Source organism: Mustela nivalis, assembly GCF_964662115.1.
Source record: "Mustela nivalis genome assembly, chromosome: 10".
Classification (NCBI taxonomy): Eukaryota; Metazoa; Chordata; class Mammalia; order Carnivora; family Mustelidae; genus Mustela; species Mustela nivalis.
Window position 1 is genome coordinate 98733178 of NC_139029.1, and position 12051 is coordinate 98745228.

A 12051-nucleotide genomic window follows, 5' to 3' on the forward strand; every position below is an offset into this window, starting at 1 on the left:
CATGACCTGAGCCAAAGGCCGCGGCTTAACCCACTGAGCCACCCAGGCGCCCTGCAGTTCATATTTTTTGATGCGATTGCAAATGATATGATTTTTAAATGACTCTATGACTGTTCATTGCTAGTATATAGAAATACAATTTATTTTGTACATTGAACTTGTACCACAACCTTACTAAATTTTATTCAATCGAGTACTTTGTTGGTGCTGATTCCTTAAGATTTTCTTCATGGAAAATCTCATTAGCTATAAGTTGTGCTTCTTCATTTCCAATCTTTAGGCCTATTTTGTCTTTTTCTTACTTTAGTGTACTGGGTAGGACCTCAACTCCACCGCTACACAAAAGTAAGAGAGCAGACATCCTTGCCTGGTTCATAATCTTAGGGGAAAACATCTCATGTTCAAATATTAAGAATGTGGCAAACTTTTTCCATTTGTTTTATTTTTGGGTATCTGTGTGTCTGTGTGTTTTAATGCCTTTCTTTAATCGTACTGAGTAAGTTCCCTTCTATGAAAGTTACCAGAGAACTTCAATCATGGATCAATCTTGAGTGTTGCTAAACCAGTTGTTTGCATCTACTGAAATGATCATAAAGGTTTTTCTTTGATTCCCGTAATATTATTTTTTTTAAAGATCTATTTTTTTGAGAGCGAGCAGGCGAGCACAAGCAGAGGGAGCAGGCTCCCGCTGAGCAGGGAGCCCTAAGTAGGGCACAATCCCAGGACCCCGAGATTATAACCTGAGCCGAAAGCAGACGCTTAGCTGACTGAGCTACCCACATGCTCCCCCTTAATATTTTCAATTATACTGGTTAACTTCTCAATATTAAATGAACCATGCAATAGTCATAAGGTATTATTCATTTGAGGTATTCCTGAATTAGATTTACTAACATTTGGCCAAAGATTTTTGTGTCTATATTCATGATGGGCACTGGTCTACGTTTTCCTTTCCTTGAAATACTGTTGTCTGGTTTTGGTATTAGGGGTTTGGTGGTGCTACCAAGAAGACATAAAACAATCCTAAATGTGTAAACACTTAACAAGAATATATCAATAAATGAAATATAAGCAGTAAAAACTGGCTGAACTGAATGGGCTAAGAGAGAAATCCAAAATTACAGTTGAGAACTTCAACACCTTTCTCTCAGGAAGTGATAAAACTACTGGACAGAAATTTAGCAAGCAGAGAGGGAACCTGAATAACCGCACTAATAACCAATGAGATCTAACATCAATAGAACATTCTACCCAGTATCAGCAGATGACATCTATACAGGTTCTTTTTAAGCACAAATGGAACATTCACCATATTCTGGATCATAAAATAAACCTTAAACAATTTAAAGGAAGTAAAATATAGGGGTGCCCAGATGACTCAGTCGGTTAAGCATCTGCCTTCGGCTCAGGACATGATCCCAGGTCCAGGGATTGAGCCCCACATCAGACTCTCTGCTCAGCGGGGAGCCTGCTTCTCCCTCTGCCACTCTCCCTGCTTGTGCTCTCTTGCTCTCTCTGTCAAATAAATAAAATCTTAAAAAAAGACCCTGAAATATAGCACACTCTCTGACCATAACAGAAGTAAACTAAATTTCAGTAATGGAAAGATAAAAAGAAAATCTCTAAATGTTTGAAAATTAAACTTCCTAATGGAAAATGTGTTTTTTTTCCCAAGTGGAAAAGCACATGGCTTTTTCCATGTGCTTCTATTTTTTTTTGAATTAAATTCCAGTTAGTGAACAGTGTACTGTTAGTTTCAGGTGTACAATATAGTGATTCAGCACTTACATACAATACCCAGTGCTCATTACAGCAAATGCACTCCTTAATCCCCATCACCTATTTCACCCATCCCCCCAACAACCTCCCCTCTGGTAACCATCCCTATTCTCTACAGTTAAGACCTTGTTTCTTGGTTTACCTCTTTTTTTCTTCCTCCATGTTCCTTTGTTCTGTTTCTTAATACCCACATCATGGTACTTGATGATCATATGGTACTTGTCTTTCTCTGACTTATTTCGCTTAGTATAATACTCTCCAGATTCAATCATCATTTCAAATGGCAAGATTTCATTCTTTTTTATGATTGACTGATATCCCCTTGTATACATACACATTTGTTTAAATTTATTTTTAATTTAAATTAAATTAACATATACTGTATTATTGGTTTCAGACCTAGAGGTCAGTGACTCATCAGTCTTATAGGATACCCAGTGCTCATCATAAAGTGTGTGCTCCTAAATGTCCATCACCCAGTTATCCCATACCCCTACCCCAATCCCCTATAGCAACCCTCAGCTTGCTTCCTACGATTAAGAGTCTCTTAATCGCCTGGGTGGCTCAGTTGTTAAGCGTCTGCCTTCAGCTCAGGCATGATCTCAGGGTCCTGGGATGGAGCCCTACATCAGGCTCCCTGCTCAGCGGGAAGCCTGCTTCTCCCTCTCCCACTCCCCCTGCTTGTGTTCCCTCCCTCGCCGTGTCTCTGTATGTAAAATAAATAAATAATATCTTTTAAAAAGAATGAGTCTCTTACAGTTTGTCTCCCTCTCTGATCTTGTCTTCTTTTATTTTTCCTTCTCTTCCTCTATGATCCTGTTTTGTTTCTCAAATTCCAGAAGATCATAAAAGAATTGTCTTTCTCTGATTGACTTATTTCACTTAGCATAATACCCTCTAACTCCATTCATGTCATTACAAATGATAAGATTTCATTTTTTGATGGCTGTGTACTATTCTGTTGATGGACATCTGGGCTCTTTCCACAGTTGGGCTATTGTGGACACTGCTGCTATAAACACTGGGGTGCAGGTGCCTCAGATGACTACATTTGTATCTTTGGGGTAAATACCCAGTAGTATGATGGCTAGGTCATAGGGTAGCTCTATTTTCAACTTTTTGAGGAACCACCATACTGTTTTCCAGAGTGGCTACACCAGCTTGCATTCACACCAACAGTGTATCAGGGTTCCCCTTTCTCCACATCCTCACCAACATCTGTCATCTCTTGACTTGTTAATTTTAGCCATTCTGACTGGCATGAGGCGGTATCTCATTGTGGTTTTTGACCTGTATTTCTCTAATGCCAAGTGATATTGAGCCTTTTTTCATGTGTCTGTTGGCGATTTGGATATCTTCTTTGGAGAAATGTCTCTTGAAGTCTTCTGATCATTTCTTGATTGAATTATTTGTTCTTTGAGTGCTGAGTCTGATAAGTTCTTCATAGATTTTGGATACTAGTCCTTTATCTGATATGTCATCTGCAAATATCTTCTCCCATTCCACAGGTTGCCTTTTAGTATCCTTGACTCTTTGCTTTGCTTGATCTTGATGAAGTTCCAATAGTTCATTTTTGCTTTTGTTTCCCCTGCCTTTGGAGAAGTTTCTAGCAAGAGGTTGCCGTGGCCAAGATCAAAGAGGTTGCTGCCTGTGTTCTACGCTAGGATTTTGACGGATTCTTGTCTCACACATTTAGGTCTTTCTTCCACTTTGAGTTTATCTTTGTGTATGGTGTCAGACAATGATCCAGTTTCATTCTTCTGCATGCAATTTTCCCATCATTTGTTGAAGAGATTCTTTTTTCCACTGGATATTCCAACCTGTTTTGTCAAAGGTTAGTTGGTCATAAAGCTGAGGGTCTATTTCTGGGTTCTCTATATTGTTCCACTGATCTATGTGTCTGTTTTTGTACCAGTACCATACTGTCTTGATGATTACAGCTTTATAATAGAGCTTGAAGTCCAGCACTGTGATGCCACCAGCTTCGGTTTTCTTTTTCAACATTCAATAGATCTATCTGTTAAGTCCATCTGGTCCAGTATGTCATTGGATATTCAAGGTCTTTTTTGATTCCATACAATTTTAGGATTATTTGTTCCAACTCTGTGAAAAAAAGTTAATGGTAGTTTGGTAGGGATTGCGCTGAATGTATAGATTGTTTTGCATAGCACAGACATTTTAACAATATTTGTTCTTGAAATCCATAAGCATGGAACGTTTTTCTATCACTCTGTGTCTTCCTCAATTTCTTTCATGAGATTTCTATAGTTTTCTGAGTACAGATCCTTTGCCTCTTTGGTTATGTTTATTCCTAGGTACCTTATGCTTTTGGGTGCAATTATAAATGGGATCAATTCCTTAATTTCCATTTCTTCTCATTGTTGGCATATAGAAATGCAATGGATTTCTGTGCATTGATTTTATATCCTGTCATTTGCTGAATTCCTGTGTGAGTTTTAGCAATTTTGGGGTGGAGCCTTTTGGGTTTTCCACAAAAAAAAAAAAAAAAAAAAAGAGTATCAAGCCATCTGCAAAGAGTGAGACTTTGGCTTCGTTGCTGATTTGGATGCCTTTTATTTCTTTTTCTTGTCTGACTGCAGAGGTTAGGACCTCTAGTACTATTATTGAACAAAAGAGGGGACAGTGGACATCCCTGCTGTGTTCCTAACCTTAGGGAAAAGCTCTCAGTTTTTCCCCATTGAGAATGATATTCACTGTGGATTTTTCATAGATGGCTTTTATGATATTGTTATGTTCCCTCTATCTCTACACTGTGAAAAGTTTTCATTAAGAACAGATGCTGTACTTTGTCAAATGCTTTCTACATATATGGTTCCTGCCCTTTCTACATAAAAGAAAGGATTGAGAGGATCATATGGCTCCTGCCTTTCTTTTATGTATGTAGTGTATCACACTGATTGATTTGCAGATGTTGAACCGCCCTTGCAGCCCAGGAATAAATCCCACTTGGTCATGGTGAGTAATCCTTTTAATGTACTGTTGGATCCTACTAGGTAGTGTCTTGATGAGAATTTTTGCATTCATGTTCATCAGGGATATTGATCTATAATTCTCTTTTTTTGGTGGGGTCTTTGTCTTCTTTTGAGATCAAAGTAATGCTGGCCTCAGAAAATGAATTTGGATGATTTCCATCCATTTCTAGTTTTTGAAAAAGCTAAAGAAGAATTTATTAATGAAATGTTTGGTAGAATTCCCCTGGGAAGCCATCCAACCCTGGATTCTTGTTTGTTAGATTTTTTTTTGATTACTGCTTCAATTTCCTTGCTAGTTGTGGGCCTGTTCAGGTTTTCTATTTCTTCCTATTTCAGTTTCGGTAGTTTATACATCTCTAGGAATGCATCCATTTCTTCCAGATTACTTAATCTGTTGGCATATATTTGTTCATAATATGTTCTTATAATTGTATTTCTTCAGTGTTGGTTGTGATCTCTCCTCTCATTAATAATTTTATTAATTGGGGTCCTTTCTCATTTCTTTTTGATAAGTCTAGCCAGGCACTTATCAATCTTATTAATTCTTTCAAAGAACAAGCTCCTAGTTTTGTTGATCTGTTCTACTGTTCTTTTGGTTCCTATTTCATTGATTTCTGTTCTAATCTTAGTAATTCTCTTCTCCTGCTGGGTTTAGGCTTTATTTGCTGTTCTTTTTCCAGCTCCTTTAGGTGTAAGGTTAGCTTGTGTATTTGAGACCTTTCTTGTTTCCTGAGAAAGACTTGTAGTGCTATATACTTCCCACTTAGGACCACCTTTGCTGCATCCCAAAGATTTTGAACATTTGTGTTCACATTTTCATTTGTTTCCATGAATTTTTAAATTCTTCTTTTATTTCCTGGTTGACCCATTCATTCCTTAGTAGGATGCTCTTTAGCCTCCAAGTATTTGAGTTCTTTCCAAATTTCCTCTTGTGACTGAGTTCAAGTTTCAAAGCACAGTGATCTAAAAATATGCAAGGAATGATCCCAATCTTTTAGTACCAGCTGAGACCTGATTTGTTGACCCAGGTAGTTTATTCTGGACAATTCTGTCTATTCTGGAAGTTGTTCCATGAGCACTCAAGAAGAATGTGTATTTTGTTGCTTTGGGACAGAATGCTCTGAATATATCTGTTATATATAAGTGTGTAACATATCTGTTATATAGATATAACTGTTATATATAATATATATAAAACAGGCCCTTATTTCCTTGTTGATCTTCTGCTTACATGATCTATCCACTGCAGTGAGGGAGGTGTTAAAGTCCTCTACTATTATTTTGTTACTATCAATGAGTTTACTTTTATTATTAATTGGCTTATATAATTGACTGCTCCCATGTTAGGGGCATAAATATTTGTAACTGTTATATACTCTTGTTGGATAGATACTTCAATTATAATATATGTCTGTCCTTCCTCATCTTTTATTAGTCTTTGGCTTAAAATCTAATTTGTCGGATATATGGATTGCTATCCCAGCTTTCTTTTGATGTCGATTAGGATGATAAATGGTTTTCCACTCCCTCACTTTCAATCTGGAGGTGTCTCTGGGTCTAAAATGAGTCTCTTGCACATAGCGTATCGATGGTTTTCCTTTTTTATTCAATCAGATACCCTGTGTCTTTTGATTGGAGCATTTAGCCCATTTACATCCAGAGTAGCTACTGAAAGATAGGAATTTAGTGCCACTATATTACCTATAAAGTCATTGTTTCTATAGATTATGTCTGTTCCTTTCTGGTCTATGTTACTTTTGGGCTCTCTCTTTGCTTAAAGGATCCCCTTTGATATTTCTTTTGGGGCTGGTTTAGTGACCACAAATTCTTTTAGTTTCTTTTAGTTTCTTTAAATTCTTTTAGTTTGTCCTGGAAGCTTTTTATCACTCATTCTATTTTGAATGACATCTATTAAATATTCTTGGTTGCATATTTTTTCTCATTTAGCACCCTGAATATATCATGCCAGTCCTTTCTGGCCTACCAGATCTCTGTGACAGGTCTGCTACCAGTCTAATGAGTCTACCCTGGTAAGGTATGGACGTCTTATCTTGAGCTGCTTTCAGGATTTTGTCTCTGAGATTTGCAAGTTTCATTATTATGTCGAGGTGTTGTCCTCTTTCTATTGATTTTTAAAAATTTTATTTAAAATTTGGTTAGCTAACATACAGTGCAATATTAGTCTCATGAGTAGAATCCAGTGATTAATCACCTAAATAAACACCCACGGCCCACCACAAGTGCCGTCCTTAAATACCCATCATCCATCTAGCCCCATCCACTTCCTTTCACCAACGCTCAGATTGTTCTCTATCAATGAGTTTTTTTTTTTTTAAGATTTTATTTATTTGAGAGAGATATAATGAGAGATGGAACACGAGCAGGGGAGGATCTTACTTATATCCACGCTGATTAGCTTCCTGGCAGTCAGTAGTACTGCCACTTACTCTTTTTTTTGAGGTGAGTTTTTCCATTTTGTCATCTGTCCAGAGAGGAACAGATAAATAAGAGAATAAAATTCTAAAGGGCATCAACAACCCCAGGGACTGAGCAGGGAGCCCTACAATGGGACTTGATCCCAGGACCCTGGGATCATGACACAATCTGAGCTAAAGGCAGCTGTTTCTTGTTTGGTGGCAGCTGTAGTGATAATCCCTTTTAATTCCTAATAGTAGTAATTCATGTTTATTCTTTTTCTTTGTCAGTCCTGCTAGGAGCTTGGTTTCATTGATCTTTTTAAATAATTTATCATCTAGGACCCGTATCTCTTTGATAATTTTTAATATAGTAGATGTTCTGAGAAATATGGTTTAAGAAAATGAGTAGAAAATTAACACCCAACCTTTATTTTCAGTACACATTTATACTCCAATCCTTTAAAAGGACTCACAGTTTACCACTGAATTTAATATAAGGAAATACTTACTTGAAGAGAGGATCTAATTTTAATTAACCATTACATATAATGTCTTTTCCTGCACTAATATCTCACAATGGGGCATCCACAAAGCAATGAGGACTGCTGCTTTCTTTTGCATCCCCTCCTCCTCTATAATATGAGGAGTATCAGAACTGTGTTGAAGAAAAACTACAAATGGGTACCAAACTTCCCTGATACTAAAAAAAGAAATGGCAGAAAAAGCAGCAAAATACTCAAATAAATGAATGGCATATATATATATATATATATATATATATAAATACTATCTATCTATATATATATATAGATTCTATATATCTATACATATATGTATATATATATATACATACATATATATGTATAAATCTATCTATATATAAATCTATATATAGATTTATATATATATATATAAAATCTACCACATCATCTGTATATTCCAAAGTATCCCTAAATCTTCACTGAAACTTAAAAAAAAAGGTACATGTTATGTACTTATTATAATTCAAATTATTGTTACATAGAAATACTTGATAAAGTATAAAGAACTTAAAAAGTTAGATTCTATTTTAAAGATGGAGACAGAAAATGGATATAGTAGTGGATGTATAATTAGAAGAAGTAAACTTACCAAATATATTAGTGGAGTGTCCTTTCCGTGCAATAGGTCTGAGTTCATTATGCCCCCATCCATATATCCTATAATTATCCCAGGCATGTTTCATCATCTGAGAAAGGAAAAATTATAACCAAGCAATTTACATTACTCACAGACTGTTATTTCATCTATCTAGATCATCTATCACTATAGTCTTACCCATTATCCTATATCTCCTACATTAGAATATTATTCTATTACCATTTGTACCACTGTGACAACACACATAACCATGCTTAACCTCAGTCTACACAACAGAGAAAAAAAAAAAAAAACTTGGCCTGCAGGCTATATTTTGCCAACTCCTGACCTAAACAAAGTGACTAGGTGTGATTCAAGTAGCAGCAATCAAGTCCCTTTATGCATAAAGGAAGGGACTCTCTCGATTTGTAATCTCAAGGTGTACATAATATATCATCGTAGAGCTGATGGAGGCTAACATTCACCCAACATGGAGAAACTAAAAAACAAAAGGACAGAGGTGTATATTATTAACAATCACATCTAAGATGTGAACTTAGTCAAGCCAAGCTTGAAGCCCTCATTTAGAGCCACTAAGCTAATAAATTTTTTTTATCAAGTGGCTTGAACTGCACTTCTCACAACCCAAGGAGCTCCAAGCTACGCAACAGCAGAGTATTTAATTTATAACAGTTTTCAACAGTGGACTGTTGTATATCAAAAATCTATTCAATTATCAGTATACTATTCAATAAAATATTCCTCAACTTGGTTTTTTGCAGCTTGCATTATTCAGAAACCAAAACCAGGCAAAGACATTACAAGGAAACTGAAAACCAGTATCTCTCAAAAACACAGATTCAAAATTTCCTAATGAGGGATGCCTGAGTGACTCAATCGGTGAAGGGTCTCCCTTCAGCTCAGGTCATGATCCTAGAGTCCTGTGATCAACTCCTCCATCAGGCTCTTTGCTCAGCAGACAGCCTGCTTCTCTCTCTGCAGGCTGTTCCCCAGCTTGTGTGTTCTTGCACCTGCTCTCTCTCTCTCTCTCTCTCTCTTTCCCTGGCAAATCAATAAATAAAACCTTTAAAAAAACAAAACAAAACAAAACACAAAATTCCTTAACAAAAATCAGCAATAGAGAGAGGATACTGCGTAATGATCAAGAACAGTTTAACCTACAAATTGAAGACTGATTTAACATTCAAACATCAATTAATGTAATTCAGAATAATATAAAAGGAAAAACATCAAACAATCATTTTTATGCCGGTAGACAAAGCACCTGACAAGATTCAACACCCATTCATGATTAAAAAAACTCTCAGTAAACTACAAGGAAATGTCTACAACCTAAAAAAAGGGGATCTTCAAAAAACTTATAGCTAACATCATACTTAATGGTAAAAGACTAAATGCTTAACCCCTAACGTTGAGATCAAGTATGTCCATTCTCACCATTTATTTTCAACAATGTACTGGAAGTCCTAACTAATGTAACCATACAAGAAAAAGAAATAAAAAGCATAAAAATCAAAAAGGAAAATGGAAAAGTACCTCTATTCACAGAGGACATTACTATGTATAAGGAGAATCCTAAGCAATCTAAAAAAGAAAAGTCCACAAGAATAAATGACTTCAATACAGTAATAGGGAAACAAGTCCAGAAAGCTAATATCAAATATATTTCTATGTGCTAGTAATAAGCAACTCCATTTATATTAGCATGAAAAACATGAAATATTTCAGAACAAATGTAACAATATGTACAAGAATTATATACTGAGAACTATAAAACACTGCTGAGAAACCAAAGAAAACCTAAATAAGTGGAAACATGTAACATGTTCATGTAACACTGGATACTGTTAATAATTCTTCCTAATACATCTACAGATTCAATAAAATCCCAATCAAAATCCTGCAACCTTCTATTTTCATAAAGAAGCTAATTCTAGAAAGGCAAAGGACCCAGAAATGCCAAAGTAATTTTTAAAAAGAACAAAGTTGGAGGATTTAACCTGACATCAAAGCTTACTATAATTTAAGAATTCAATATAGGGTCCTACTGGCATTAAGGGTTATGGAATAGGTATGAGTCCAGAAAGGGGCTCAACAACTACTGATTTTATCATTGGATCCTGAACAAAAGTGCCAACGTAATTCAACAGGAAAAGGATAATCTTTTCAACAAATGATGCTGAAACGACTAGAATGCCCTATGGGCAAAAACTGAAGCACGGCCCTTACTTCAGACAATAAACAAAAAAATTAACCAGCAACAGATCACAGACAAAGGTTAAAATTAAAACTAAAATATGTGCCCATACAAATACTTGTACACAAATGTTCACAGCAACTTTAACCATAACAGTCAAAACCTGGAACAACTGTTGAACAAATGTTCAACAGGTGAATAAATAAAACAAGTTATGGTATACCCATATAATGGAATACTACTAAGGAAAAAATGACCTTCATGTGCATCTACATAGGTTAATCTCAAAAAAATTATGCCACGCAAAAGCCCAGAAACAAAATATCACATACTTTCGTACTTTATGATTCCATTTGACTGAAACTCTAAAAAAGACAAGCAACCTATAATAATTAAAAGTAGATCAGTGTTTGCCTGTGACCAAGGAATCGGGTGGACTGACCAAAGAGGGGCTCAAGAAAAACATTCTGAGATTATAAATATCTTGATAATAGTTTTTATACAGGTATATACAGCTATCAAAACCCATCAACAAGCAATACTCTTAAAATAGGTACATTTTATTTTTTACAAAATCATGTCTCAAAAAGCTCTATTTTTTTTTAATTTTATTTATTTGGCAGAGAGAGAAAGAGCGCACACAGAAGCAGCAGCAGGCAGAGGAAGCAGCAGGCAGAGGGAGAGGGAGAAGCAGGCTCCCTCCTGAGCAGAGAGCCCAGCATGGGACTGGGATCATGACATGACCTGAGCTAAAGGCAACTGTTTAACCAGTTAAGCCACCCAGGCGCCCTTCACCAATTTTTTCCATTTATCACTGTATTTTGAAATATAGTCTATAGGGCTAGTTCTTAATTTCTAAAAAAGGTTTAGGTATGTACCATATTCCCCTACAGTTAGCGATAATTTAGCTCTTTTATGCCACTACCTCAGCATACACTTCCCCACTTATATTTCTCTGACCCGCATCCTCCCAATGTAATTAACGTGTTTTTCTTGTAATTATTATATTACCTTATGCAACTTTTGTTTGCCCTGCTTTTAATTAGTTATCTGAGGGCTTCGGATTTTGTTTGTTTGTTTACTTAAGTTTTTAATGTAATAATTCTGAATTTACTTCCAAATTATAGATGAGCTCCAAAACCTGTCTCAGTATATAATCCAACACATCAGATAAACTATCAGTTCCATTTTATTCTGATATATCCTTCCTGAAGCTCTCTATCCCTCCTGTTCTGACCTTGACTTCTGTTCTCTCAGCCTGAAGCACAGCAGTCACCCTGCTGAGTCCCTTATTCAGAATCCTGAGAATCCTTTCTCTCTCTAGTGACAGATCCCTTGTTGCCAAAATCTCTTCTCTTCCTATTTTTGTGCTGAAGCATATTTTTCAATAGCAATCTGAGAAAATGACTAAATTTACCCTCAGATTTGATTCACAATTTGGCTGAATATATAATTTTCTAAGCTACTGTTCCACTCTCTTCCAGTTTCCAGTATTATGGTTGAGGAATCTGAGGTGCCATTATAT

At 36.0% G+C, this 12051-nt stretch overlaps 1 protein-coding gene across 2 annotated transcripts in view; it reads right to left on the reverse strand.

Annotated features, from left to right (window-relative positions):
• Window positions 1-12051, reverse strand: part of MAN1A2 (mannosidase alpha class 1A member 2) — a gene marked incomplete at its 5' end in the record, with an annotated part of 195812 nt that overhangs the window by 123513 nt on the left and 60248 nt on the right. For both annotated transcript variants that reach the window (XM_082688026.1, XM_082688025.1), the window contains one exon: window positions 8321-8417. In XM_082688026.1, coding sequence (XP_082544152.1) covers window positions 8321-8417 — 97 coding nt within the window. The remainder of the gene's footprint in view (window positions 1-8320; window positions 8418-12051) is intronic.